This window comes from Colletotrichum navitas (genome assembly GCF_030913465.1).
Source record: "Colletotrichum navitas strain CBS 125086 chromosome Unknown LY79scaffold_73, whole genome shotgun sequence".
Lineage (NCBI taxonomy): Eukaryota > Fungi > Ascomycota > Sordariomycetes > Glomerellales > Glomerellaceae > Colletotrichum > Colletotrichum navitas.
This window is the reverse complement of record NW_026850619.1, coordinates 1-27,424: the sequence shown is the minus strand read 5'-3', so window position 1 is coordinate 27,424 and position 27,424 is coordinate 1. Positions and strand designations below refer to the sequence as shown.

At 57.2% G+C, this 27,424-nt stretch overlaps 11 protein-coding genes and 1 non-coding gene across 12 annotated transcripts; 8 read left to right on the top strand and 4 right to left on the bottom strand.

Annotated features, from left to right (window-relative positions):
* Nucleotides 1–1,594: 1,594 nt before the first annotated feature.
* LY79DRAFT_487885 (uncharacterized protein) lies at nucleotides 1,595–2,089 on the top strand (the record flags this gene model as incomplete). The annotated part of the gene is made up of 1 exon (XM_060553301.1): nucleotides 1,595–2,089. A coding segment is annotated over one exon (495 nt), but the record flags the coding sequence as incomplete, so codon positions are not given.
* A 336-nt stretch (nucleotides 2,090–2,425) lies between these two features.
* LY79DRAFT_523545 (uncharacterized protein) lies at nucleotides 2,426–2,644 on the top strand (the record flags this gene model as incomplete). Its single annotated transcript, XM_060555549.1, has 1 exon — nucleotides 2,426–2,644. One exon carries the CDS (start codon nucleotides 2,426–2,428, stop codon nucleotides 2,642–2,644), a length of 219 nt encoding a protein of 72 aa, XP_060410081.1.
* A 264-nt stretch (nucleotides 2,645–2,908) lies between these two features.
* Nucleotides 2,909–3,686, bottom strand: LY79DRAFT_363346 (uncharacterized protein). Its single transcript, XM_060552762.1, has one exon. It carries the CDS (start codon nucleotides 3,572–3,574, stop codon nucleotides 3,080–3,082), a length of 495 nt encoding a protein of 164 aa, XP_060410080.1. The 5' UTR covers nucleotides 3,575–3,686; the 3' UTR covers nucleotides 2,909–3,079.
* A 2,384-nt stretch (nucleotides 3,687–6,070) lies between these two features.
* Nucleotides 6,071–8,331, top strand: LY79DRAFT_363336 (chromatin assembly factor 1 subunit A-domain-containing protein). The gene is made up of 3 exons (XM_060552761.1): nucleotides 6,071–6,353; nucleotides 6,426–7,730; nucleotides 7,785–8,331. Exons 1-3 carry the CDS (start codon nucleotides 6,182–6,184, stop codon nucleotides 8,201–8,203), a joined length of 1,896 nt encoding a protein of 631 aa, XP_060410079.1. The 5' UTR covers nucleotides 6,071–6,181; the 3' UTR covers nucleotides 8,204–8,331.
* A 1,429-nt stretch (nucleotides 8,332–9,760) lies between these two features.
* LY79DRAFT_593154 (endoribonuclease L-PSP) lies at nucleotides 9,761–13,858 on the top strand (the record flags this gene model as incomplete). Its single annotated transcript, XM_060561518.1, is given in 7 exon segments — nucleotides 9,761–10,117; nucleotides 10,274–10,987; nucleotides 11,003–11,119; nucleotides 11,294–11,567; nucleotide 11,681; nucleotides 12,237–12,392; nucleotides 12,469–13,858. 7 exon segments carry the CDS (start codon nucleotides 9,761–9,763, stop codon nucleotides 13,856–13,858), a joined length of 3,009 nt encoding a protein of 1,002 aa, XP_060410078.1.
* A 198-nt stretch (nucleotides 13,859–14,056) lies between these two features.
* LY79DRAFT_t218 lies at nucleotides 14,057–14,155 on the bottom strand. The gene has a single exon. It is a non-coding gene; the product is annotated as a tRNA-Leu (tRNA).
* A 1,564-nt stretch (nucleotides 14,156–15,719) lies between these two features.
* Nucleotides 15,720–16,185, top strand: LY79DRAFT_363266 (uncharacterized protein). Its single transcript, XM_060552760.1, has one exon. The coding sequence runs from the start codon at nucleotides 15,850–15,852 to the stop codon at nucleotides 16,090–16,092; it is 243 nt and encodes an 80-aa protein (XP_060410077.1). The 5' UTR covers nucleotides 15,720–15,849; the 3' UTR covers nucleotides 16,093–16,185.
* A 1,720-nt stretch (nucleotides 16,186–17,905) lies between these two features.
* On the top strand, nucleotides 17,906–19,703 carry LY79DRAFT_523612 (platelet-activating factor acetylhydrolase; the record flags this gene model as incomplete). The annotated part of the gene is made up of 2 exons (XM_060555558.1): nucleotides 17,906–18,234; nucleotides 18,317–19,703. 2 exons carry the CDS (start codon nucleotides 17,906–17,908, stop codon nucleotides 19,701–19,703), a joined length of 1,716 nt encoding a protein of 571 aa, XP_060410076.1.
* A 274-nt stretch (nucleotides 19,704–19,977) lies between these two features.
* LY79DRAFT_639340 (uncharacterized protein) lies at nucleotides 19,978–22,563 on the top strand. The gene is made up of 6 exons (XM_060562317.1): nucleotides 19,978–20,369; nucleotides 20,440–20,745; nucleotides 21,329–21,348; nucleotides 21,633–21,798; nucleotides 21,870–22,385; nucleotides 22,457–22,563. Exons 1-5 carry the CDS (start codon nucleotides 20,361–20,363, stop codon nucleotides 22,374–22,376), a joined length of 1,008 nt encoding a protein of 335 aa, XP_060410075.1. The 5' UTR covers nucleotides 19,978–20,360; the 3' UTR covers nucleotides 22,377–22,385; nucleotides 22,457–22,563.
* Nucleotides 22,564–24,037: 1,474 nt separating this feature from the next.
* On the top strand, nucleotides 24,038–24,575 carry LY79DRAFT_565534 (uncharacterized protein). The gene is made up of 2 exons (XM_060558740.1): nucleotides 24,038–24,179; nucleotides 24,235–24,575. Exons 1-2 carry the CDS (start codon nucleotides 24,138–24,140, stop codon nucleotides 24,529–24,531), a joined length of 339 nt encoding a protein of 112 aa, XP_060410074.1. The 5' UTR covers nucleotides 24,038–24,137; the 3' UTR covers nucleotides 24,532–24,575.
* Nucleotides 24,576–25,839, bottom strand: LY79DRAFT_614449 (uncharacterized protein; the record flags this gene model as incomplete). The annotated part of the gene is made up of 2 exons (XM_060561977.1): nucleotides 25,350–25,839; nucleotides 24,576–25,290 (listed from the first exon to the last, which is right to left on the bottom strand). The coding sequence occupies exons 1-2, from the start codon at nucleotides 25,766–25,768 to the stop codon at nucleotides 24,579–24,581; spliced, it is 1,131 nt and encodes a 376-aa protein (XP_060410073.1). The 5' UTR covers nucleotides 25,769–25,839.
* Nucleotides 25,840–25,856: 17 nt separating this feature from the next.
* LY79DRAFT_565531 (cytochrome P450) lies at nucleotides 25,857–27,424 on the bottom strand (the record flags this gene model as incomplete). The annotated part of the gene is made up of 4 exons (XM_060558739.1): nucleotides 25,857–26,405; nucleotides 26,457–26,961; nucleotides 27,016–27,141; nucleotides 27,198–27,424. Coding segments are annotated over 4 exons (978 nt in total), but the record flags the coding sequence as incomplete, so codon positions are not given.

Below are 27,424 nucleotides of genomic sequence, written 5' to 3'. Positions count from 1 at the left end.
AGATACTACGTAGTGTAAGTATAGTACTCCGTACCTAGTGCAGGTAATGAACAAGAGGCGCACAGATTATGGACCGTGTCCCTGGCCCGAGAGTTGGAGAGACTCATCAAGGTATATCTATCTATCTACACGCCAGGTTGCCGGCTCTTCCATCATCTGAGCTCCACAGGCGAGGGAGGAGGGGAGTCTGTCTGGTCAGTGATGGGCCTGCTCGTTCATCGTCCTCTCAGCCCTGGCTCATAGCCCCGTCATTTGCCGACCTTTGGTTTTGCTTTACTTTAGAGTGCTCATCGACCGGTCAATTGAACAATGATTGCGTGTCTGGTGAGGGCCTGGAAGAGTGAGAGTGAGAGTAAGATGGATGTCTGAATCAGGAGTAACCCGGTCTGAGAAAGAAAATGAAGAGGGGACAAAACAAAAGTTGAGGGAGATCAGAAACAGAAACAAAACGAGCGACAGGACCATGACTATCGTCGGGCGCTGTCGCTTAAACGTTTTAGCTTCGCTCTCACCTGTTGTTGCTGTCATTCTTACCATCATACTCACCTTCACTTTCATTTTCACTTTCACTCTCACTCTCACTCTCACCCTTACTCCGCTCTCACACTCTGGACTGGATCCTCAAGGTTCCGCCAGCTGTGTACGTATCTTATGTACGTACCCCTGCCCTGCACTGTCGTATCCTCGCACCCCTGTGTACCCCTGTACCTTTTGGTACCATTGTATCCTTGCGCTCTTGTACCCTCGTACCTCTGCGTGGGAAACTTTGGCCCCTCTCTCTCGGCCTTCCCGACCCTGCCTTTTCTCTCTCTCTCATACTCTCTCTCATTCTCTCTCACTCTCTCTCACTCTCTCACTCTCTCTCTTCGCTCACCCCTTCTTACCGTCATACACCCCCCTCTCCGCTGCTCAGCACTCCCTTCAGCATCACTGCAGCACACAGAGCGCTAAAAAGGTCCCCGGGAGCTCTCAACAATTCGCCTACCGGAAACTTACTCGCCCGCCCGGGGACCCGATTTGACTTGACAGACACCCCAGCCTTGTCTGGCATGGCCTGACCAGATAATATCCTCTCTGTGCCCAACTTCCAATCTCCTACTTTCCGTCTTCCTCTCTCTCCCCCATATAATATACATCAACCTCGGACCTCACGACAACTTCTTCCTCCTCCCCTCCTCTCCCCTTCCCTCCTCCCTCCGTCATATTCTCTATCCTTTCTCTTCCTTCTCATGCACCGCGGGCGACATTGAACCCCCCCTCCCATCATCTCTGCATTGGCTCGCCCAGGAAGGAAAGCAGAGCACAATCCAAGGCTACCGCCATCCACGACGAATTACGCCAGACGAAGTTATACCCGACGGTCACGACCACAACCACCGCCACCACGGCGACGACTACGGTTCTATCGACGTCGACGTCGACGTCGACATCGCCAGTAGCAGCAGCACCGCCACCATATCGCTTGTCTGCCTGGTCGAAGCGTTCCTCACCCCTCGTCACAGACGATAAACGCCTACGGCAACAACCACCTCTACACCCACCGCCCACACGTCGTACGCCCACACATACGCCCGTACATTATAATACCCCCGCCATGCTGGACCCGTCGGCAAGCCGGCGGCAGCAGCCCATGGACTCGTCCGCCGTCTACTCCCACTCCCGCACACGCACGACATCCTCCAGCGTCTTCCCCACCGCCATCCAGAGCCCGATGCCGACCCACCTCTCCCATTTCAGCGCCAGCTCCCAGCAGCACAGCCGCCGTTCCCCCTCGGTCAACACCTTCAGCACCACCTCGAGCGTGCCACCTCCCGCCGCCTACCGCACATCCCCCACTAACGACCTGCGCCGCTCCTCCTCGTCCCGCTCCGGCGGCAGCCCCCAGCCCACAGGCTACGTCGCCCTCCTCCGCAAGCAAAAGGCCACCGTATGGTGCGACCGCGCCCAGTACGAGGACCCCCGTCTTGTCGCCCAGCAGCGCGCCGCCAAGATGCGCGCCACCCTCGAGGTCATCGGCGGCCAGCAGCGCACCTCTTCCGGCCTCTCCGCCTCCGCCGCCCGCACGAGCACCGGCATCAGCGCCACCGGAAAGGTCGCCGCCAAGATCCGCCACCACGGCAAGCCCGCCGTCGTCGGCTACGCCCCCGGCGACCACCACGTCGGCGTCGGCGGCGTCCCCATGCGCCTGAGCGCCACCGAGGTCGAGGCCGAGAGCAGCGAAGACGACGACCCCCGCCTGCACCACCGCCGCACAGGCAGCAGTGGCCGCAGCAGCACCGCCAGCCGCCGCGGCCCGGGCTACCGCTCCTCGGGCGGCGGCCCCGGCCGCCGCTGGAGCCCCAGCGACACCCCCGAGAGGAGCGGCAGCCTCGTCGAGGAGACGGCCGGCGACGCAACCCTCGGCGACGCCGCCAGTGGCAGGGCCATGACGGCCGGCTCCGGCAGCAGCGGCGAGCGTGCCGATAACCTGGGCGAGCTGGGCAACAGCGCCGCCTCGAGACTGGCGAGCAACTCGCTCATGCACTCCACCGTCACCCGCGAGAAGAGCGTCAAGGGCGCCGACGACCTCCGTAGGAGGGGCAGCGTCGACGAGCGCACCACGACCCTCACCGGTGGCCGTCTCTACATTGCCAACCCCGACTAATGCGGCGTGGGAAACCTGCACGGAGAGAACGAGAAAGAAAGACAACGACAGAGTGAGAGAGAGAGAGGCCCCGGCCGGTCTCAACAATCGCATTGGCTCAGCTCGAACTTGATATCCCTTTTTCCTTATCGCGTTTCATTGTTGTCGTCATTATCTGTACGACACGCCTTTCTTTTCGAGGCATACACGGTCGTTAGGGGAAGGCGTTTGGGTTTTACTCCATTGTTTTCCCACAAACTTGCATCATTATGGCGTTTTATTTTTCTTCATCTTACTGGGCGGCGGGATGATACCACAACAGAAGGCTAGCCCGACGATCACATCACACATACACACATGAAGGGTGTGTTCTTCTCCGGAAGTTGCCAAGGGGGGAAAGGTGTTTCGGGTGTTTCTTTCTTTCCTTGATTTATGCCTGGCACAAAGATTTCCACTCTACCTATTCGCTCTACGATCGCTACCTTTGGGGGTTCTCTTCCCCCCCTTCCCCTGTCTCTTCTTTCTGTTCCGTTTTCCCCTATAGTGTTCTTTTTCCTCTCCGCGTCGTATGCGGGTTTGTGATACTCCACACACCACCGGGACCGTTTTCTCAGGCCCGTGTTTTTTTAATTTGCGGGCAAGACAAAAATACTTGAAAAGGGGATGGACGAGAGAGTGTGTGGCATGGCTGAAGACGGCATTCCGCTGGTTGGTGGGAAGACCGGAAAAAGAGAACCGACTAGGGAAAGGGGAGGATGATACCACGGTTGAGCGAGGCCCCTTGAAGGCCTGTGAAGAGCGAGAGAGAGAGAGAGAGAGAGACAGTGCTAGGAATTGAGACAGGAAGAGCTCGAAATGCTCGAATGTGAAAAGCCCATTCCTAGGCATCGTGCGGTTCCAAAAGTGTCTGATCCTCTGATCCCCAACATTGACTCTCGCCGAGAACGTCATCGTTGGAGCATATTTTGCGTGGTTGTAATATCCCTCGAGGCCTTTCGGCCATGCTTACTTTGGCCAGAGGCATGCTGCCCTGTCTTACACGGGGCGAGAGGTGAGATTACCTTGTTGCTTCACCCCCCCTTTCAGCCGCACGCTGTTCCCGATGGCCGCGGGGTTGGAATTTGGAGCAAGATTTGGAGGATTGGGGTGGGGGTTCTCCCATTCCCGCGAATGTCTCACATGCTTTCCGTCATGGGAAACTTGTCAGATGGGCAAAACGAGAAGGAAAAAAATGGGAGTGAGAGAGAGACAGAAGCTCGATTCCCGCCGGACTTGGTGGGATTGCGGGGAGGCATGTGCTGAGGACCGCTTGCGGCGCCTACTTTGGCGCGCGAACTCACACGAGCGTTTTTGTGTAGCAAAACTAAACCAGTAACAGGGTAGCGGATTGGAAATTCGCTTGGCTGGTATCCGTACGTACTGCTGCTATCTTTGGAAACACGAGATTTCATCGTTCCAAGAGGGTTTAATCTCGCTCCCCTCCTCCATCTCCGGGTCAGGGACTTTTCAAGGTGTCAGTCAGTCAGTCAGACAGTCAGTCATCAGTCATGATTCGGCAGGTATCGAATTGTTCCAAACGCTCGCCGTGTGGGGGGGCTGTGTTTGTGTTTGTCGTTGACACATGCCACGACGACCATGTGTCTGGCCTTCCCGGGATAGACTCGACCCCTAGAAAGAGAGAGAGAGCCCTTGCTCATATTTCTCGTAAGGGTAGTGAGTGTACAGGTATATTTGATTTCGGGTTGGCCCCGTTCCGTAAAACTCTCTTTCGCTAAAGACATGATCTTGGTCCGTCTTCGGCACCGACGCCCCAGGGGGGGTGTCTCCGTCATCAAGCATCATCCAGACTCGAATTGACTTTTGTCTCCGAGGTCTGACACGGAAAAGACGCACGAGCTGAGACGGAAGCGCGGGTTGGGACCGGAGATTGGCGCGATTCCGCTTTCTCTCTCTCTCTCTCTCTCTCTCTCTCTCTCTCTCTGAACGGGGTCCATGTGTCATGTCTGCTATTCAGAGAGGACAAGGCGATGCGAGATGAACAACCGGTTCGGGAAAGTGAGCGACTCTGCGAGCCCCCCCGGGGGTGGATTGTCCCTGGCATTAAATTCCGTTGCTTCCGCATCTCTTGCTTGCCTCTCGCCTGTCTTCTTTGCCGTGCCAACTGCTGCACGTCGTTGGGTGGGAACGGGGGTGAGACGAACATCACTGCCCCAAGGAGACAGACAGCCAGGGTGGCTTGTCATGTCTGCAAGGATTCTCGTCGTCCCCTCTTTTAACTCTTCTCTCTCTCTGTCTTGGCCGATAACGCCATTGAAAAGGCAGGCCGGAAAATGGGCGATTGGACGGATAGGGTCTTTTCCTAGCCTGGTGTCGTCGATCACTTCGTGTTCAGGCAAAAAGAAAAAGGGACCCCTTCCAAGACCCCTAGATTTTTCAACCTTGGTACACTAGTAGTGTTGATGATGATCTTTCTATCTGTCGCCCGCCCCGAGAGCGAGAGAAGGAGTGGTAGGCGGGGACCGCTAACCTTGATGGCATCATGACGCAAAGTTGGGCCAAAGACCCGGTTGAACCCCCGACCCAGCGGAGGGTGCACGCCTCACTACCACATTGTTTGTCAAGGAAATGGCGAGATGAGCCAGGTGAGGCTGGTGAGGCGTATGATGTCACGTGGGAGCGTGTCTCTAGAGACAGTCGATGAACCCCACATTCATTCCTCAGCCACGAAAACACTAGCCACTCTTAGATCCCCGCACGCTTCAGCCACGGCAGGAGACACAGGTACTACCTTATCCAACCAGCTTAGCTAATATTCAATCTAGATAGTCAGCTTAGCTAATTCACGCCACGCCATGCCACTTAATCTTATCGGCGACGCTCAACGCGTCCCTCCTGGTGGAGGTCGCGTCGTTCCGGCCATATAGGCTTTGTTAGACATGGGCATGTCGACTTTGAACAGCACGCTTAGTGTGCCCGATAGTAGATGGACTGAAGGCGCAGACTCTTTCTTCTCTCTTAATTTTCTTGATAGATCAAATGTGTTGTTTTATATCTCGACGGGAAACCAACTATTGGTACGGCTGTGTTATAAAAGCCTGCGGATGTCGAAGAGGAAGCCCAAGCAAAGTATCTAGGGACCCACGCAGTTGACCAATTTAGCGAGTCTACCCCCTAATCTCCTTCCGCACCTCCCCCCGGAGGCCCCGGCCCACACGACCCCGACGCCAAATTTACGCGTGCCGTCGCGTCTTGCTCCAACCTTTCAACCTCGACTTTCCACTTTACCCATCCACACCACACACCACATCCGGCCAATTCACCTCCGAGAGCCCTAACGGCTTGCTGAATTCATCTCGCGACCAGAGGAGCCCCTTGTCCCGAAGCCGACGGGCCGTTACTCTCTTTGTTTTGTCCCGTGCCTTCCTTTGAGACTGCCTGATCCAGGTTCAACGTCTCTTCACTCAATACCCGACGTCCACCTCGATTGCAACCAGACCCCAAATCACACCGGGGCCACCTTCGTACACGGTCGCGAGGAGGGCGACAATTTGGCATCCGATGCCTCTATTCGAGATGTCCACCAACGTACAGCGAGAGTCCGACATGGAGCCCAACGGTCTGAAGAGAAGCCACGACGACTTCTCGACCGATCAAGTCACGATGGACCACCGCGGCCTTGCCGCCGGCGTCAAGCAGCAGGCCATAGAAGCTGTCGTCCAGCCCGCCAGAGGTACAGCCTGTCTATTCTGCCCATCGTGTGGCTACCCATTCCTGAACACACCGTCACTGACACTCTCCTCAGCTGTCTCCCCCGCCCCTCAGATGCGCGACCGCGACTCCATGTCACCGCTCAGTAGTCCAGGCTCCCTGTCCGACCTGAGCACCATCACGCCACCTCGCAACTCGCCATCCCCCAATCCCACACCCACCAAAATCCCATTCTCCCTGAAGCCGACACCCGACGCCAACATCTCCTCATCAAATCCTTCCGCCTCTAATCCCACGCCTTCCGCTAATCAATCCGCCAAACGGAAGCGCCGCACCGCTGCCGAGAAGGAGGCCGAAGAAAAGGAAAAGGCCCAGAAGAAGAAGGAGCGTGAGGAGAAGAAGGAGGCCAAGCAAGCCGAAAAGGCCAAGGCGGACGCCGAGAAGCAGGCCAAGCTGAATGAAAAGCGCCGCAAGAAGGAGGAGGAGGAACGCAAGATCCAGGAAGACAAGGAGAAGAAGGAGCGTGCTCAGCCGAAGCTCCTGTCCTTTTTCAAGCCACCTGCCACGCCCAAGAAGGAAACGGCAGCAGCCAACGTCAAACCAAAGAGCCCTGGCAGAGCCGCTGCCACGTCAGACTCAGCAGCACCGGTGGTCAAGAAAGAGGAAAAGTCCCAGTACGAGAAGTTGTTCAAGCCATTCTACGTCCACAGCACCGTCCGTCTGGCCAAAAACCCCTTCGAGATGGACCAGGAGACGCACGAGGCCAAGACCAAAATCTTGGAAGAGTACTTCAACGGCAAGCGGGAGCCGCCGGCCCAAGTGGGCAAGTTCGACCCCGTCGGCATTTTCCAGCTTCCCTGCCGCCCCGCAGCGCGTGGCAGGATTTACCCACCCGTTCGTTATACCATGGAGAAGATGATGAAGCTCACACAGCATGCCCAGGGCGTCAGCGAGGAGGACAAGAAGGCGGCCATGAAGGAGGCCACGGATGCGCTGAGACACATTCCCATCAAGCACCTCAAATTCTACCAGGACGTGCGTCCTGCCTACAGGGGCACCGTCACTTTAAAACCTTACCAAGCAGGCAAATCCGGCATGCGACGGCTCGCCCGGAAGCCGACACTCCGCGACCAGCTGCCCCTCAACTACGAACACGACTCGGAAGCCGAATGGGAGAGCGAAGGCGAAGACGTCGACATGGACGACGAAGACGACGAGGACCTCGACGATGGCGATGGTGACATGGACGGATTCCTCGACGACTCGGACGACAACGGCCCCGCCCGGTTCGTGAGCGCCAACGGCCTCGAACCCGAAAGTACAGGACTCTGCTGGGAGGACCGGAAACGCATAGGCCCCAATCGCACCGTGTACGAACACAGGATGGAGTTCATTCTGGGTAAGCCCAATCCCATTTCCCGCTCTTACAGCCGCGTTAACTCATGCTTGAAAGAAACCCTCGACCACCATTCCGGAATCGACCCCTTCTCCACCAAGTACTGGGAGCCCGAACCCAAGCCCAAGCCCAAGCCCAAGCCTGCCGGCCAGCCGCCCAAGGACAAAGCTGCAACAGAGTCGCTGAAGCCGTCTGACGCTTTCAAAGCCATTAGCAGCGCCAAGGTCGGCGGCGGCGGTGTGCAGTCACTGCCGAAGAAGATGCTGGAGAACAACAACCTCGAGGAGCTCAAGAAGGTCATTGAGGCGAATCCAAAGATCGCCAAGGGCGGCCTGATTGATCTCTCGTACGTCGCGCTCGCCCACGCCAAGATCTCGCGCAACGAAATCAAGGAGGCCATCGCAGCGGTCGCGGAGAAGGTCGGCGGTAAAGGGCATGCCGGCTCCTGGACGATCAAGCCCGGCTTCGATACCTGAGAGGGTGGTTGTACACACCGCGCGGACGGTCTGGCGTATAAACGGCGTACTGTTTTGACTTTGATGAAAGATACCTCGGCGGATGTGCCTCCACCCGCCGGCTCATTGTTGTTCGCCTTTGTTGCAGTTCTTTGGAAGTGCATGGAGTATATTTCGAAACCTTATTATTACAACGGGCCGGGGAGGGATGACCCAGATAAATGGATGGAGGGGAACACAGGGAGTGAGTCTGAGGAAAGGGCTCGACTTGTTGGCATTATTTCTTTACAAGCTGGCCAGTGAGGATGGTTCTTGAGGACTTGTTGCGTCGCAAGTCTCTCCCTCCCCTGCAACTACCGGTTACGATATGACGGCATGAGGGCGGCGTATGATGGATTTTACTTTTATTTCTCGGTCGACATATTTGCACGAGTGCGTACTCACTTTCTGGCCCGGGATGGTAGCGGCGTTTGACGGGCACTGTAGATGAGCAGCGGGACAAAGAGATTATTGAAGTTATTTGCTCCGTGTCCACCCACGGTGATTGATGTGACTTTGCTTGTATGACGGGCCGGCCTGATGGCGTCTGACAAGAACTTACGCCCATCACGACGTGAATGTACGACGGGCTTTAGGGGTTGGGACAGGTGCACCGCTCGCCCCGGGTTCCGAATCCGTCACACTGCATCTCGACCTCCTTAGCCGCAGTTTTTGCGCAAAGGATGGAGTGGAGAGTGATCTAGGTAAAGGGGGGGAAGCGATTCAGACGCCGGTCCGGAAACCCCGTGGGTGCCGGCGGTAGCGGTGGTATCTCCGGACTCCGGAGAAAGGGCAAGGCAAGGGATCCACGTGGGGCGGAGGATTCGGGCAGGCTGAGGGGGTGAGGGAGGTTTCCGAATCCCGGTACAACAAACGCGCGAGACGCACTCGGAGTTTGGGGATATAACCACTAGGTGGAAGGTTGTGTAGGACGACATTCTTCGGAGTTTACGGAGGAACGACGACGATGACGGCAACGATAGCGACGATAGAGACTAGCTAGACTATGCCGGATGTAGGCAACATGCGGCAGGCAACTGATGGCTGCTGCATCCGCCCCCTTTTTTTGGTAAGTCAGACGAGCATCCAATGATGGATCGAATCCCTGGGCTTATGACCGCGATAGCACTTACATTAGACGCGGGCGGCATTGGATTTGTCGCGTCCGATCATCCCGAGGCGAGTGGTGCGCCGGACGAAGGAAGCGCCAGCTACACACCCCCAAGGGAAGTTGGGTTTCCTATTCTGGTAGACGCCGGTCTCTTTCCATAGCTGTAATGGTGTATGGTGTCTGTGTGTGTATGAGGACGGAATAAAACGAACGAGTCTGGCGTCGACGAACGTGGCAGAGGAGGGGGCATAGAATGGCGCAAAGCTATGATGGACATTTAAAAGGGGTTTGGCGGCCGCCCTCCGACTATCAAGTCCGGGAACAAGCCAGCAACTCTCTTCTCTATCGTAGTTCCAAGATACACATTCCCTAACACACTCACACACACACACTCTCTCTCTCTCTCATACACCCATCTCCCAGCCATCATGACGGTGAAACCAGCGCGCGGCGACCGCGTCCGCGTCCCGGTCCGCGACCTGCCCTCCTGGATCCCCTCGGTCCCGCCCTTCGATAGCGAGGAAACGCTCGACGCCGCGGCCGTCGCCGCCGACTTCCTCGCGCGCCTCGCCGCGGCCGTCCGCGACGGCGACTGGGACGCCTTCGGGGCGCTCTTCGCCGACCGGTGCTTCTGGCGCGACAACCTCACGCTCACCTTTGACAAGCGCACGCTGCACACGCGCGCGGCCGTCGTCGACGCCTGGCGCGCGCTGGCCCCCCGCCGCCGGCCGTCCGGGCTCTCGGCGGACAAGGACGGGCGCCGCATGACCATGGACGCGGCGTGGGTGCGCGCGAGCCCCGCGCTGGGCACCCTCGACGTGCCGTTCTCGTTCCGCACCGAGGCGCCGGCGTGCCGGTGCATCGGGCAGGCGAAGCTCGTGCCGGACCCCGAGGGGCCGGGCGGGTGGCGCGTGTACGTGCTCGCGACGGCGGCGGTGGAGCTCGAGGCGAGGCCGTTCGGCCCGCTGCCGCGCACCTCGCCGTCCATCATCGGCGCGGACCAGCGCGGGCGGCCCGAGGCGCAGGGCCTGCCGCGGGTCGAGGACGGCAAGGTGCTGGACGCGGTGGTCGTGGGCGGCAGCTGCAACGGCATCGCCAACGCGATCCGGCTCGACGCGGCGGGGGTCGAGGTCGCCGTGTTCGACACGGAGGCGCGCGCGGGCGGGAACTGGTCGACAAAGAGGTACGAGGGCGTCGTGCTGCACCACCCGGCCTTCATGATCCAGCTGCCGCTGTTCCCCGTGCCCGAGGGCGAGGGGTACCCGAACTACCTGACGGGGCAGGACCTGACGCGGTACTACTCCTCGGCGGTGGAGCGGCTGCGGCTGCCGTTCTTCGGCGGGGTCGAGGTCGTCGGCAACGCGTGGGACGAAGGGGCGGGGCTGTGGACGGTGACGGTGAAGGACGTCGCGACGGGGGCGGTGGCGCGGCTGCGGGCGAGGAACGTGGTGGTCTCGACGGGGCTCGTGGTGTCGGACCAGAACTCCCGGATGCCGGCGCTTGCGGGGCGGGAGGCGTTCGCGGGGCCGGTGCAGCACACGGCGGCGTACCGCAACCCGGAGGCGTACCGGGGCCGGCGGGTGGTGGTGGTGGGGTCGGGGAACTCGGCGCACGACGTGGCGGCGACGCTGGCGCGGGACGGCGGGGTGGCGAGCGTGACGCTGCTGCAGCGCAGCCCGACGGTGCTGCTCGACTTCGACGGCGTGGCGCCGCTCCTCGCGCGGCGGTACGGTGGGCAGACGCCGATCGACACGGCGGACTTTTTGGAGGGAGCCCTGCCGCTCGGGGTGCTGCGGGACGTGTCGCGGGCGGGGTTCCGGGCGCTCATCGCGGCGGCGGAGGAGCGGAACCGCGCGCTCGAGGGGGTCGGGTACATGCTCGACCGGGAGCCGTGCCTGATGACGCGGCTGTTCGAGGAGAAGGGGCGGGCGTTCTACGCCGACCACCCCGGGACGTTCAAGCTGGTGCTCGACGGCCGGATCAAGGTGGCGCGCGGGGAGGCGAGGGGGTTCGTGGAGCGGGGGCTCGTCGTCGTCGACCGGCAGACGGGGCAGGAGAGGGTCGTGGAGGCGGACGGGGTGGTGCTGGCGACGGGGTACGAGGTCATGGACCTGCCGCGGCGGTACAAGGAGAAGGGCTTCGTGGACGCGGACACGGCCGACAGGCTGGTCAACGTCAACCAGAACGGGGTGGACGCCGAGGGCGAGCAGCCCGGGCTGACGACGTTTTCTGGACGTGGGTCTTCTTCCCCCTTTGTCTATCGTGCAACGGATGACATTTTGACTGACGGCCGTGGCAGATCCGAACTTCTACTTCTCTGGCTCGGGACTCATAAATTGCCGCGCGAGCGTGAGTTGTCACCCCCCCCCCCTTACCCCATTCTTCGCTGGAGGAGACTTTGTTTCTCGTCTGACTTTCCCTCGCTAACTCGTTATCGATAGGCGAGGCTCACCGCCATTCAGGTGTTGGCTGATATCGAAGGACAATTTCCCGAGAGGTACGCCCGGTCCTGATGAGGTATGAAGGCAACCGGTATGAGCGCTGTCGAGTAGTCGCTTGAATGTCTGATGAAGGATGAGAGGTCAGGTAAATAGTCTCTTTATTTATAGAATATCGTAATTGCATGAAGCTCGTGAGGTGTCCCTGCGATCCCTCGTGGGAGACTGGCTCGTCCATTGCTGCGGGTAAGTAATGCTGTGCGTCGCTTCCAAAACGTGGGACGAAGTATGGCTATTGCCGAGGTCGGGTTAGTAATTGTTAAGCCGACTGAGGTATATAGACTTGCTGTTGCGTCAAGATTCCGGATAGAACCATTTCATCCCTTCACAACACACCATATCTCTGTTCCGGGAGAGAAAAAGTGCGCACACTCGCGTATCGTCATCGGATTTGCCCCCAAAACAGAACCACCATGGCCTCGACACTCCCACCCAAGGTCGAGCGCACGACCATCGCGGGGTCGATCGAGATACCCCGCATGCTCCACGGCCTCTGGCAGCTCGCCGGCGGACACGATCAGGACGTCGACGTCGCAGCCGCCGCGGAGGCGATGGGCCCGCTGTGAGATGTCCCGCCGCGTCCCCCCAGAAAGACATGTAATTTTGTTCTTTCTTTTTTTGCTGACTCGGCCACCCAGAATCGACGTCGGCCTCGACGGCTTCGACATGGCGGACCACTACGGCCCCGCAGAGCTCGTCGTCGGGCGCCACAACCGCACGTGCTCGGGGCGGCCCATCACAGCCTTCACCAAGTGGTGCCCGCCCGAGAGCGGTGACAGGTCCTTCGCGACGGCGGAGGCGGCCGTGGACCTCGCCTTGCGGAGGATGGCACAGGAACGGGTCGCCCTCATGCAGTACCACGTCTGGGACTACAGCGACGACACGTACCTCTGCAACCTCGCGCACCTGGGCGCCCTCCAGCGGCAGGGCAAGATCTCGCACGTGGGCGTGACCAACGTGGACGCGGCGCACCTAGAGCTGCTGCTGGACTCGGGCTACGCCATCGCGACGAACCAGGTGTCCTGCTCCGTGGTTGACCGCCGGCTGGTCAGGGGCCGCATGGCGGGGGTGTGTGCCCGGCGCGGCGTCGGCGTGCTGGCGTACGGGACGCTGCTGGGCGGCTTCCTCAGCGAGAAATGGGTCGGCGCGCCGGAGCCGACGAGCGTCGAGGGGCTGAACTGGAGCCTGAGGAAATACCTGCGCTTCATCCGCGCCGCCGGCGGGTGGGCGGCCTTCCAGGGCGTGCTGAAGGCCGTCGCGGCCGTCGCGCAGAAACACGGGGTGCGGGTCGCGGCGGTGGCGATGAGGTGGGTGCTGGACATCCCCGTGGTGAAGGCCGTCATTGTCGGGGCGAGGCTGTCGGAGGAGAGCGGCAAGCACACGGCCGGCAACCTGGCGGTGTTTGGGCTCTCGCTGGACGACGAGGACAGGACGGCGATCGCCAAGGCGCAGGAGGCGCTGGCGGACATACCGGGGGACTGCGGCGACGAGTACCGGCGGGCGCCTTTCCTGACGGCGGCGGGCGACTTGAGCGACCACGTCAAGGGAGGGGACGGGGGGCGACGACGGCGCGAGGTCGAGGAGGCGGTCGCGGCCGGGGGGAGGGTGGAGTACCGCACAGGCAGCAAGTGGGAGCCGGTGGCCGGATACTCACGCGCGGTGCGGGTGGGCTCCGTCATCCGGGTGTCGGGGACGACGGCGAACCCGCCGGCGGAGCTGATGGAGCAGCTCGCGGCGGTGGGCGGGGCGTCTGCACGGTCGCAGACGGTGGCGGTGCTCGACGTTATCGAGCGGGCGATCAGGCGGCTGGGCGGGAGCATGTCTGACGTGGTCCGGACGAGGGTGATGATCCGGCGGGAGGAGGACGTGGCGGAGGTGTCGGAGGCGCATGGCTGGGTGTTCCAGTGTCACGGGGTGCGACCGGCCAACACGCTGACGACGGCCGGGCTGATTGGGGACGAGATGCTGGTCGAGATCGAGGCAGAGGCGGTGGTCGGGAGCAGCGAGTCGGTGTTAGTGGTTGAGTGAGGTGAAGGATGGGAGGTGTGAGTAGCAAGTCTCGGGGCGACGTCCAGCTCTGTTTCAATATAACAAACAACATTAATGGATGTACTCCGTCATCATGTTTGGAATACTATTCGACTGAAGAATATCCGTGTATACACTATTTTCATCCTAGTAGGCAGTCAGTCCAGAGTAAAGGTGTAAAAAACAAAAACAAAAAAATGAAAGGGACGAGACTCGAACTCGCGCGGGTTGCCCCACCAGGAAACAGATGTTAAGCTGACCTTAACCTGGCGCCATAACCAACTCGGCCACCCTTCCGTAGCATGATCAGGTGATCTTCTGTGCAGTTGCGCTCGGATTTGCAGAATAACAATGGAGCAGAATTTGGCTTGAGCCAACGCACAGGAAATGTGTGCAATTGGCAGTGGGGAGATGGAGGGGCAAGATGCATGAATCCCGAAAAGTCTGCGTGACTAGTCAGTGGGTCCGGCCCGAAGCGAGTGACTAATGATCAAAGCCCTCGCTTAGCTTAGCCCAAGTGGGGCGAAAAGGATGGGGACCGGGGCCCGCATATCCGATGATGACATAAGCGTCCTGCATAAGGTACCTAGGTATCCGTACTCTACAATTAATGGGCGACATGTATCCGTATCCGCAGAGCACTTACACTTACAACGGGGCGACGCGCGACGCATCATAAATCAAAGGCCTTGTTGCGTAAAAGTTATCGCAGGCCTCTAGAGAGGTTCATCACGCGTGAATGGGCCATATCTTGGCTTGAGCGTGCACGGGGGGGAGGGGGGGGTGAGGATGTCCTACGGCCACTGGGACGGAACTGGCTGACGCGGGCGCCAATATGGTTTCTACTACTTGCTGACTATGGGCTCACGATGATTGGCGTCGTTGAATTAATGCCAGCTGCTGATGGTCATGACATCTAACACCTGCACAGAACTAGTGTTAACTAGGCGGTCTAGACGTCTCCGGAGGTTTCGCCCGACATGCGTTTTATTAGACTTCATCCAGCTCGTTTACTTGCATCCTGGATGGTTACATCATAAACCAGAAATAAGAACTATTCTCGGTATTTGCATGCGGATCCCATACGAATAACTGATAGACGTCAACTACATTTTAAAGACAGCCCACAATGATATTCCGGCCATTACTGAACTGCACATGACGCTCAAATGTAAGCAAAGATATGTCGAGAAAAAGTAAGGAGGACATAGTAGTGATTTTTTTTAAAGCCGGGCTTAAGCGCAGACGGGAACACCTTGCTACATAGTTATAATAAGGAGGCTTTGAAGTAGAGACCTGGCTGGGATGGCCTTACTGGAAACGGCTTTTGCCGAAAAAGAAGGACAACGTCACCTTGATCAAAATGACGATGACATGGGTCAACGGTATCCTGAATGCCTTTCCAACCACCGCGTTGATTGGGCAAGGTGCAAGAGTTCTCGCGGCCAACATCCAAGGATACTAGGCTCTCTGGTCAACGAATACAGGAAAGCTATAGCAGTCTATGCCAAAAAGTGATTGACGCCCCCATCGCCGACCCGCAATGGGGCATCTGAGTGTTTCGATTCGAACGACTATGTGGAGCTGATAAGTCCTTGGGACACTGCGACGGAAAAGGGGATCAACCTAGACCCATGGCTGTTGTGCAACTTCAATGTCAATATCTGCAATTCTGATGCGGCCGAGGACAACAAGGGCATGGGAGATGTCGAAAGATATGTCCCCTCTCACACAGACAGAATGTGTGAGCAGCAAGGGATCATGTGGAATTAATAGGCTTTTGGGACTGCCCCGTGTTGGTATAGCAGACAATTATGTAAACAACAAGAGGAACAAGGGTACGTACAAATGGAAAGAAACAGGAGCTTTCGGATCCTATCGCGTATCACGTGCTGCGTCACGTGCACATTCTCTCTTACAACAGTAATTTCTACTCTCGCCGACCGGATACCGTTTCTCAAATACAAGCACAATTTACACACCACTTTCCCATGTCTTGCTGTGCGCTCCAACTCGTGATACGTTTTCACGTTGCCATCCTGTTACTGCAGATCCTTCTTACTAGGTTGGGCCGGGCTGCCTCGCTGCCGGTCCCTCTTCGACCTCGCACCTGGGCCCAGGAGCATCCTTGTCTGTCGTCATCTCCATTATTTCCTTTGTGGGCTCGGTGGGCCAGATCAGAACCGATCAAGATCGAGATAACGATAAGACATCGACGACGCGGCGAAGACTAATGCGATGTAAAGCAGGGCGAGTCTATGCGCGACAGGACCATCGTGTCAAAAGTAATAATGCGCGAATTCATGCAACAGCGCAGAGGCCGCCGCAGGATGAGGGGCTGCAGCTCAACCGAACTCTTCTTCGTCGTACGTCGTACATATGTTGATTGTACAGCACATTGTCTGCCATGAGATAACGTCTACAGTAACGAGTAGAAGCAAAGTAACCAAGCAATGCCGACCCTTGCGGCTGCGAATGTTCGCTCGGAGCAGCCGCGTGGCCCACGTCCCACTGGTTCCTCCAACCTCTCGGGATGCCCGGGAATTCCAGGGCACCCCCCACCCGAAGCATATTTGGTTCTATTTTTTTTCTTTCTTTTTCCCTTTCTTTTATCTTCTTTCCCTCTCCCGAACCTCGGCCTAAACCGCTTTTGGTAGACCGAGGCATGGAGACCAAAGGCCAAGCAGACGAGGCTCGGTGTAAACAAGCGGCACCGCATGCAGTTCAGTGACAGTGACACTACTCCGTACTCACGATTAATACGCATGGATGACGTTTTTCCCGCTTGGGCAAATGGCCACAAGATCATCTCCGATGAGGGGCCCTGATTGGCCCTTGACGGTCCAAAGCCGTCGGGTTTTTTTCTTTTAGTGTCTTTTTTTTAGTGTCTTTTTTTTTCGACTTTTGACTTTTTGTCTACTTTTCCTGTCGTTCTTATGCTTTTCCTTCAGGGCAAAGGCGAGAAGGGGGTGTTCGTGCCGTCCTGCAACGTCAGCAGAAGGTCTGTTCACTGTCTGCGCCCAAGGCTGGCTGACAACCTAGCTCAGAAAAAGAGAAAGAAAAAAAAAAAAGAGAGAGAGAGAGAGAGAGAGAGAGAGAGAGAGAGAGAGAGAGAGAGAGAGAGAGAGAGGCCCCTCCAGCTCTTGCAAGGAACATAACCATTACGCCATTGGAATGAGGCTGCCTGCAGGGAAACACTGGCTTCGGTTTAATTTCATCGGGTTTCGAAATCCCACTGGGCCCTGTCCAGTCTCGATCGACTCTGCATATACTCAGCCAGCACGCATATACTCGGCACACGCAGATGTATCCGTATACATTATACATACATCCACACGTCGTCATCATCATCGCCCCGTCCGTTGGTTCCATGCTCTGGCCGGTCTAATTCGTCCCACTTGGTCCGCGCGAGACACAACCCAGCGCCGTCCTCTTAGTACCCCTTGGTGGCCTCCCTTGCAACGACTCTTACCTCTGGATATAGACGTCTCATCTCTTCCGTCCAAATTGCACACTTGACTGGCTGCTGCCCTACCGTCCGAGCCCAGCTACATTACGTCTTCCTTTTGCTGCATTGTTCGCGCATAAAAAAAAGAAAAAGATAACAAAACAGGACAGACCAACCTGCATCGACGGAAACATTGGCCTAAAACACCATCGCGACAAACCAACATCCGAATCCCAAACGCTGCTGCCAGAACAGGACTCATAGAGGATAGAGAAAATCAGCCCGGATTGGAACTTTCTTTGCCCCCCTTTCTGCAACCCTTGAACCACCAGAAGCCCTATCGGCGCATTCCATTCCATTCACGTGGTGGACTCGGCTCGATCCCTTCTTTTTCCCTTCCCTTCCTCCCTCCTTCCCCCTCCAACGTCTACGGCGTCGACTTGCGCTCCGACTTCCATTTCCTTGTAGCAATTGAACCCCCCCCTACAGATTCCAATCCATCGACACCACCCAAAGTGCCAAGCATATCCTTCTGCGACGCAAACCGCACCTCGAATCGCTCCACCGCACGCGGAACCGGACTGCGAACAGTCACAGACATGCCAGCCGCGAAAGCGCCGCCGACGGCCGCCGAAAAGGTCGCCTCCTTCTTCTCCCGCCTGAGCCCCGTGCCGGCCTTCCCCGACTACACCGGCCCCCACAAGGTCGGCACCGTCGACATCGAGGTGCCCGTCGCCGAGCTCGAGTCGCCCAGCCCGACACCCTACAGCGCCTCCGAGATCCTCACCGTCCAGTGCCGCGTCTTCTACCCTGCCACACCCGAGTCCGACGGCAAGAGAATCAACTGGCTGCCCTCGCCCCAGAGGCAGCATGTCTCGGCCTACACCCAGTTCATTGGCATCCGTCCAATGCTTGCCGAGATCGTCTCGTACGTCCATCCCGTTGCATACAACCCAACCCATGCCATGTCGGCATTGACCTTTCGCCGTGCTAACTCCTCGTTCCTATAGGTTCCTTCCGCGGCATCTGCACTACACCACGATCCCCGTCCACAAGAACGCCGAGATCCTCGACCCCGATACCCCGAACCGACGATGGCCGACCATGATCTTCTCCCACGGCCTCGGCGGCAACCGAAACACATATTCCCACCTGGCCGGCTCCCTCGCCTCGCACGGCGTCGTCGTCATCTGCCCCGAGCACCGTGACGGCAGCGCTGTGGCGTCCTTTGTGCGCATCCCCGGCAAGCAGGACCAATACTTCATGCGCGACACCCGCCGCACGATTCCCTACGTCCGCCTCGACCACGAGCCGCGCCCCGAGATCTACGAAGCCCGTGAGGACCAGCTGCGCATCCGCCTGTGGGAGCTGGGGCTGATCCACGTCGTCGCCTTGAACATGGACCTAGGCCTGGCCATGTCGAACCTGAACAAGTCCACCCCCAGCCTGACCCAGTTCAAGAACAAGCTTCACGTCCACGAGCCCGGCTCCATCATCTTTGGCGGCCACAGCTTCGGCTCTGCCTCCATTGTGCAGTTCCTCAAGTCCACCTACTACGCCGAGTCCTCCGCCCTCGCCCACGTGGCCAAGCCCCTCTTCACCCCGCGCAGGGACTCGGCCCTGTGCCAGCAGATCACCGAGAAGAACGTCACCATGCTCCTCGACATGTGGTGCTTCCCGCTGCTCGCCCCGGGCTCCTCGGACCTCTTCGATCTGCCCCTGCCCGCCTACGCCAACAGCCCCTCGGCGCCGGGCGGCACTGCTCTCCTGGCCGTCGAGTCCGACGCCTTCTTCAAGTGGACCGACCATCTCCACGTCACCGCCCGCGTGCTCTCGCCGCAGCCTTCGGCCAACGTCATCACGCCGCAGCTCTTCAGCCGCAGCGGCGTGCGTCTCGCCGAGCCCAATTTCTTCTACGTCTCCACCTCGGCGCACCTGAGCCAGTCCGACTTCGGCATCCTCTTCCCCTGGCTGACCAAGAAGATCTTCAACTCGGAGGAGCCCGAGCGCGCGCTGCGGCTCAATCTGCGGGCGCAGCTGCAGATCCTGCGGTCCAACGGCGTACCCGTCGCGAGGACGTGGATTGGCGACCTCGTCGACGGCACGGGGTCCGGTAAGATGGGCATCCCGGGCGACGAGGACGCCGACAACGGGCCCGACGACGGGCTGATGGACGACAAGGCCATCTTCGACCGCTCCGAGGGCAAGGTGCGCTTTTGGAAGTGGATCGACATCATCGGCATGGGCGAGCCCAGGGAGGCGCCCAGCGCCGGCGGGTCAGCCAACGTCAATGCGCAGGTGGCCGGCGTCGAGCGGACGGACCAGGATATGGAGGAAGAGCTGGAGCCGCTGCAGGCAGTCGCGAGCGCGGCGCAGGCCAGGGCGGTACGGTCATGACGGGAGGGGGGCCGCGAAAGCGTAGCGTAGCGTAGCCGCGCGCGTTCTGTAATAAGGGCAACCAAGTAGCGTTGACCACCTGTATCATGATTTTGGCCGGAGTTTTCTTTTGGTTGGAAGAAGCGTCGATAGCATTGTCCCGTCCCGTATTTGGATGGCTACGTAGCAGATACCTTAGTCGATATAGCGTATAAACCATTCTCTGAGATGAACCACTAAAGCCCGATGCACGTGTTCGTGAAACAGATCAGATCGACCTGGAGAGCCTGGATGGGGGCCGCCAAAACGGGGTGCGAATCGACCTAGATCGATCCATCCATCCATCCATCCGGGCTAGCTCGAGTCTCACATGTCTACAGATGGTATTTCTCCGCATCGGTATGATGATCCGTTTTTTCGACGGCCTGCCTATGACCGGGACCATCCGAACCAGAGGAGGGGGATGGGGTTCGCGCTGTGGCCCTCGGCTGCGCGCAAGTCATACACGTCATTGAGATTGAACGGCGTCAAAGGGCGCAACAAACGCGTGCGCGCGCATGCCATGAGATCACTGCGGGAGCTTTGCGGAAGCGACTTATAACAGGGACGTCCCCCCCCCGTTCGACGAAGCATGTTCATCCGTCACCGATAACCATAATTGACGAGACTGATATCACAATGGCTCCTGTAAGTCCCTCCCAAGGGGGAATCTGTCATCACGTCCGTCAGGGACGGCGACTGACCCGCTCTCCGGCAGAAGCAGCCCGAACGCCTCAAGCACGTCGCCGAGAAGGCGACGTCCAAGAACCCCTCGCAGCTCGGCGACCCGGTCTCCCTCAAGGCCGAGGTGTCGCAGCTGTCGCCGACGGAGCACGACCTGGGCGCCAACTCGAAGCAGGCGTCGTCGTCGTCGTCGTCGTCGAAGCCGCCGTCCGGCAAAGGCGGCGCCGCGGGGGCCAAGAACTCGGACGGGTCGCCGGTGCAGGGGCCGGAGAAGAAGCGGTTGAAGAAGGTGGCCGAGGAGAACCTCGAGGCCGGCAACCCGTCGCAGCTCGGGGACCCGGTGAGCCTCAAGGCGGAGACGAGCGAGACGGAGCCCCGGGGGGACGCCGACGGGCAGAGGAGGGCGTCGAAGCTCTGAGGGCGCGCGCTGTCTACCGGTTAGGGTGTGATTGATGCCTAATAACATGTTCTTTTCTTCCGTCTTTCAGCGTGGTCGCATAGAAGTGACCGTTTTCATGCCATGTTGCTTGCTTACGCAGTGGAAGTTATATCTGCCATTCCCTAGCACGAGCTCCGCCAGCTGACCGAAGTATTCTGCTTGATCCACGAATAGCTGAGGTCCTTGGTGTACCCATATGCAGCCTTGCAGCTCTTCCGTTGGCCTCAATCTCCAGAGTGTGCTCGAATGAGGGCCGACAAGGGAATCTCTAATGTCACACGGTAATGCTAAGGTTGGAACAAATTTCACTAGTGACTAGGTCAAATCGTTGGCAATGGTCAACCACGCCTTTGATCACGAACCTTGCCCGATCTCAGCCGCAGTTGAGACCCTTACACCCTCGTCCCCCCAATGGCACCATGGCGTTTGGTATTTCTTGGAATCTAGGGTCGTCCAACAAGCGTCCGAGACCTTGTGCTTACAGTGGCGTCCAGGGAGCACTTCGTACTACGGTGAACGTTTCCATCTCTCTCAAGTGCCATTGTGAATTCCTATGGAAGGGCTGAATGATAGCTAGGAATTCATAAGAAAACCTTGGCGACGACAATGTGAGACATCAACAGCAGCCAGCGGAGCATCTATACTCGTACGAACCCCCCCTCTGCCCACCGAGTGCAAGTCCACGATCCAACTGTCATCTCGCAAACACCAGCACACTCAGAAGAGATGCCATCTCGTACCGCTGTAGCGTTGTTGCTGTCCCTCGGAGCGTCGTTGGCGCTGGCCAGGGTCCGGTGCGTCAACGACGAAGTAATAATCGCCGCCGAGGCGCCCGCCGTTGCCCTCCCGGCCTTCGTCAAGCGCCAGGACCCCAAGCCGGTCGAGGTGTACTTCCACGTTGCCAGTACCGTAGACCACGAGAACCGCATAACCGAAGAAATCGTCACTGCCCAGGTACACGTCTCCAACGTTTCTCTTTGAGGTTTATGGGGGGGGTGGAGCTCGACCGCTGACGTGGACTCCAGTTCAACGTCCTGGAATCGGCCTTCTCCAACCACGGCTTCGCGCTCTTTCTCGCCGACGACGTCTCGCGCGTCGTCGACGACGTGCTGGGAAGGGGGTTCTACGACGAGGACCTCGGCATCGCCGACTACGACGGCTACATTGCCTGGCGCGCCGCCACGCGCCGCGGCGGCTACGACGCGCTCAACGTCTACTTCTTCACGGACCTGCCCGTGGCCCTCGGGGGCGTCTGCAACTTCCTCGGCCCGGCCGAGGCGGGCAGCGATAGCTTCTGGCTGGACGGGTGCTGGATCAACGGCGACACGATGCCGGACATGCCGCCCCGCGGCGCCGCCGCCGAGGGCGAGGAGCCCCCCGTGCCCAAGGGCCACACCGCGGTGCACGAGGTCGGCCACTGGTTCGGGCTGTACCACACGTTCCGCGGGGGCGAGTGCGATAGCGTCAACGACTTTGTCGACGACACGCCCGCCCGGGCTGGATCCCATCCACAACTATATGGACTACTCTGACGATTCTTGGTGAGCTTTTGCTTAGAGGCCCTCCCACGCGCGAAAGCGTCGAAGCCTTGTCGGCTGACCGAGTGTTGCAGCACGAGCGAGTTCACCCCCGGGCAGGAGGAGCGTATGCACCGGGTGTTCGATTTCTACAGGAGACTGCCAGGCTAAATGCGGGCACAAAGGGGGCCGAACCACCAGCGTCCGGCTTGGCGACGGCGTGGTCCGGGTGGCGCGATTCGCGACTGCGGAACCGGACTATGAATGTATTGCAGAGTACACGTTCTTGGTGAGAATGTGCAAAGACAACTATCTACCTCTTGTAGCGGTAGATTCTAACCCTCTACCTCATATCGTCTTATGGTGCGCTCAAGTATGCATCCCGGCCGTGGTTGAAGTGAAGCCAGATTCGGCAGTTGCTCTGCGTTATCCGGTATCCTATATTATATTAAGATGTTCAGATCTCGCACAGGTCAGAGACTCAGAGGTGCCCCGTATCGGGTTCTACGTACCGTGATGTTACATATGTATCGGGTGAACTGCACTAGACCAATATGGGGATTTAGAGCGACTATATCCACAAGTCTTATGGTGAGTTCTCATGAGTTGCTAGAAATGCCGCTTATAATAACAACACCAGGACTATGCTAAAGGATGAAGGTTGCCCCCTATCAATAGTTACATCTGCCATGCATACATTTAGAAAAACCTCGAGTTCAACCCCCGTCTGGGGCTGATTTATCTTGCGAGGATTCTCAACTGTTCACTGCCCGCCTCGATCTTTTCCAACAGTGGCACCTCTGTTGCGTCTGTTGTGGTTTCAACAGATAGACCTGGTCATCTGCATTTCAGAACGGCCCAATCGAATATTAGTTCTCTAATAGCCCAATCAAATGATATACGTGAAATGACTATGGAAGGCAAATGACAAGAGTCACCTTGCGAAACGGTTACATTGCTCGTTTTTACCGTTCTCACCTAGCTTTTGAGTGTTAGGATACAGCCTAGCCTGCGGCGTCTCGCCCAAGTTGCATCATGCGCAAGCAACATGATGTAGAACACACCACCCTTGTGGCATAATAATCGAATCTCGATTTCCAGCTATCCAACACAAGAAAATCAAGGTTACCTAATACCGAAACCGGGCATGGGGGAAGGCATTCCAGCTGTGAGCGTCAAGGGTTTATCCCAAAGTGCGGTTTTGTTATAGTCCGTACACATGATTCCCAAGTCCGGCTCGCCTCTCAGAGATCGAACTCATGAGCCAAGCAAACGCTCCAGATGTCCGACTTGAAACAGGCAAGTCGAGCCATGGCCAGGAACATCATATTCCAGCCGTTGCAGGTGGCTTGACGTGTCCAGCCAACAGCGAATAGCCGTTGGTTCCCGGCCATGTTTAGTGCCCAGGGTTGGTAAATGGCCGCAATGGGGGGCGCTTACAGAGGACATCACGGGCTCACTGGACCAGCATTCTTGAATTATTGGACGGCCTCCCACAGGCGCTGACGCAGGCGACTGCACCACACCGTCACATTCTGGTGGAGTGACATGGGCCTGGGCCTCTTACGCAGCAGGACTTTGCGGCGGGGTAGTCGGCCTAACATTGGACCGTCTATCCGGTCCAGTGCGAAAGAACGCAATTTGGAGGCCTTCTGTGACCCATATCAACTCAGAGCCTCAACGTTAATTAATAAACACCAAACTCTCGCATCCTCTCACATCATTCTTTTCTCTCTTGATCAAATCCAATCCAAAACTTCCCTTAAAAGCCTCGCAATGAGCGAACCGAGCGACTCCCCCCCGAGCGATGCATCTCCGGTTTGTTGACATGTACTTCCAGCCTTGTGGCTCGCGTAGTGATAACATCCCACAGCACCTCCGGCCAACCCATCAACTCGAACAGTTGAAAGTCGGAGAGAACGGCGTTCAGCTCTTGATTTCCACGAAAGACCACTTGTACAATGCCAAAGATGTAGAGGCTGGGAGATGCGGGTTTCAGTGTGTCGGGGCATGGAGTGATGACTCGGTACGAGAACTTGGTCAAATGCTCATCTCCCATAGAAACCACATGAGCCAGTCCCAGACGCCCGAGACAGAGGAGCCGCGTTCATTCAGGGGGCCAGGCTATACAATGAGAGGCGTCGTGCATGGTTCGAAGTCGTCCCCGTAATTATGGCACTTACACGATGCAAAGAAGTTATCCAGTTTCATTTCACTCTACCATTTCATTTGACTCCTGAAAAACTCCTGAAGTGATTCTTCTCCCACTGACCCCACAAACTGGATCCCTCTATCGCCCGTCGTCGCGCCCTTGACATTGAACAGATCCCCCAAGGTAGACACGAACAACTGCTGCCCGTCGTGACCCGTAGTCATGTCTTCCAGAACATGAACTCGCTTCATAGCATGCTCGGAGGCGTCATTGCAGATCGTCAGACACGTTTTTGTACTGTTGGCTTCTTCTTGTAACCTTCTATTTCCAGCCTCCAATTGCCCAGATGAGCTGGTTACGTCCGATCCCAGTTGTTGTCTGCTAACCTCTTCTTTTTGCCTACGCAACTGAGAAACATTGTCTGTGATAATGTCTCTGCACTGGCTAAGTGTTGACATCGTCATGACCATGGCCCGTGTCAGGTTTCGGCAAGATATTTCATTCGAGGATGAGCTGGGTGAAATGGGCCGGAATTGCATCTCGTCGATACGAGCTTGGACTTGGGCACAAATCTCAAGGCAAATCTCAGTGCTGTCCTTCTCGTTTTGAATACGATCGATGTTGCTTGAGAGAGCTTGAAAAGACTCTTGTTGGTGCAATATGAGGTGTTCCAGCTTCGCGTTTATGTCTTCAAGGTGGTCTTCAAGCTCTCCAGCTGTCTTCTGAATCATATCCTTATACTCGTTGAGTGTTTGGAGGGTAACAGTGGCGGATTCTCTTTGTGCAACTGTCAGCACATGAACCGATCTATAAAGATTTCAAAACAGACCACATACAGATTTGCACTGCCCAGAGCAATGGAAATGGTGGATTTATACCCAGCCAGCATGGTGACAAAACCGCCGATGTCGCTCTCCATGTATCGTACTTTGAACCAGTCTCTAAAGCTCGTCCTGGGCCGACCAGAATTCTTGCTACACTCAATGATCAATCCGTTGAAATCGTCACAAGCTTGTCGGCATTGCAACAGAGGGACTTTCAGCGATCTCAAAGAGCCTCGGTCTTCTCCTTTTTGGACAAGCGTATTCAGGCTTAGCAGCACTTCGTTGAGGGCCGCAAGCTCTTCCACGAGCTCCCGGATGACTTTCCGATGGTTTTTGAAACTCTGGATGGTGTCATATAGAATTTTGCCGGACTGCATAGTGGCTGTGACGATGGCCACGAGAGCCGACGCTACGCTCAACGGATCACTCATAGTTGGCAAGTCTGACAGTAGTCTCCAAACACACAAATTGCGCAGTTACATGCATCAGGCTCAGAAATCTTCCACGACAAATATATTTCCTGCCCAACCCCACTCGGAGTCCTGTAAGCGCCCACTCCACCTGAGAGGCTTGTACGAGATGCGCTCCACTGTTACAATCTCTTGGCTTACTCCAAAGCGTGCGGGTAACAGCGGATGAGCTTCCGGCCACCCCTCAGATGATCGGGGAGGGGTAGATAATGGGCTTTCTACATACCGGTACTACCTACCTATGCAGAAGAAGGTGCCGCTAACCCAAACATAGATTGAACCAACGTATCCTGACTGAAGTTTCTTCTTTGAACGATTTATCCGTAGATGTACCGAATATTATGTAGTTAGGAGTACCTGTAAGTATGCGTAGATCTCTTATTTGTACTGACGATGCAAGATGCATTTAGTCCATTTAAACAAAGGCCAATATTTAAAGACAAAGAAACGCTGAAGACTGCAGTGACTGGGTTACTTGTCACCTGCTATCTCTCTTGGTAATTCTCAGCCAAAAATCGTGTGTTATCCAGAACCCGGCGCTCCAGAGCCTCAAAGGCTTTTCGGGTTTTGCAATAGCAAAGTCATACCTGCGGAGAAGCTGTGCGGACGTGTTAGGGGCTTCCCGTACGATATGATGAATTTGCCTTACCTCGACGAAAATCTTGTTCAATTCCATCAGTGCAATGCTCCTCCCCATGCAATAAAACTTCCCATATCCAAACACAAGATCCGTGGTCGCCATCATCGCCCTGTACCTCTCTTCGTCGGTTTCCATGGCCGCTTCGATCCACCTCTCGGGTCTGAAAAGGTGTGCGTCGGGCCCAAAGACCTCCTCGGATCTGCCGATGCTACAGATGTTTTCTCCTAGCTGTGTTCCGGCGGGCAACCGGTACCCGTGAACAACGTCCCCACCGACAGGGACCTCTTTGCTCACGATGCCAGTCGATGGCGGGTAAAGACGCAGGCCCTCGCGGATCACGGCTTGTAAATAAGGCATGTATCGTGATTCTGAGTCTTTGATTGACGAGCTGATAATCTTCTTGGCGACGGCGGAATCAATCTCTGCGCGAAGCGCGACGAAAGCCGGCGGGTTAGAGAGGAGGCAGAGAAGAATCATGCGGATGGCAGTTGCGGTAGTGTCAGATCCGGCAATCCTATGGCACATAAGACTTCTTTCAAAGCGTAATAAGATCCTAATGGTTACTCACGTCTCCACGTAAACTTCCTGTGTCAACTCCTTGCGCGTCAGGCCAGCGTTAATAAAAGACTGAATCATATCTCGCCCGGGCTTCGTACCCGGGGCCAGTCTTCCATCCACAAAGGTTTTGGCAAAGCTACACGGCAGTTTCAGCATACAAACTGGGTTTCCGAATCGACCAACCAAGCTTACCCCATGAGAGCCCCGAACCCAACCGAATCACCAGACTTCGGCAAGCCCAGATTCAGGGGCCAGCTATGCATCAGGGTCGCCAGCCAAGGAACGTTTCCCATTGTAATCATCACTGGGAAGAAGGCGTCCTTTGTGCTGACGTACTGATACAAGTCCCGATCTTCCTTGAGGAAACCGTATGGGGTGCCGAACCCAAGTTCGCTGATCGCGTCCAAGGCAAAGTAAGT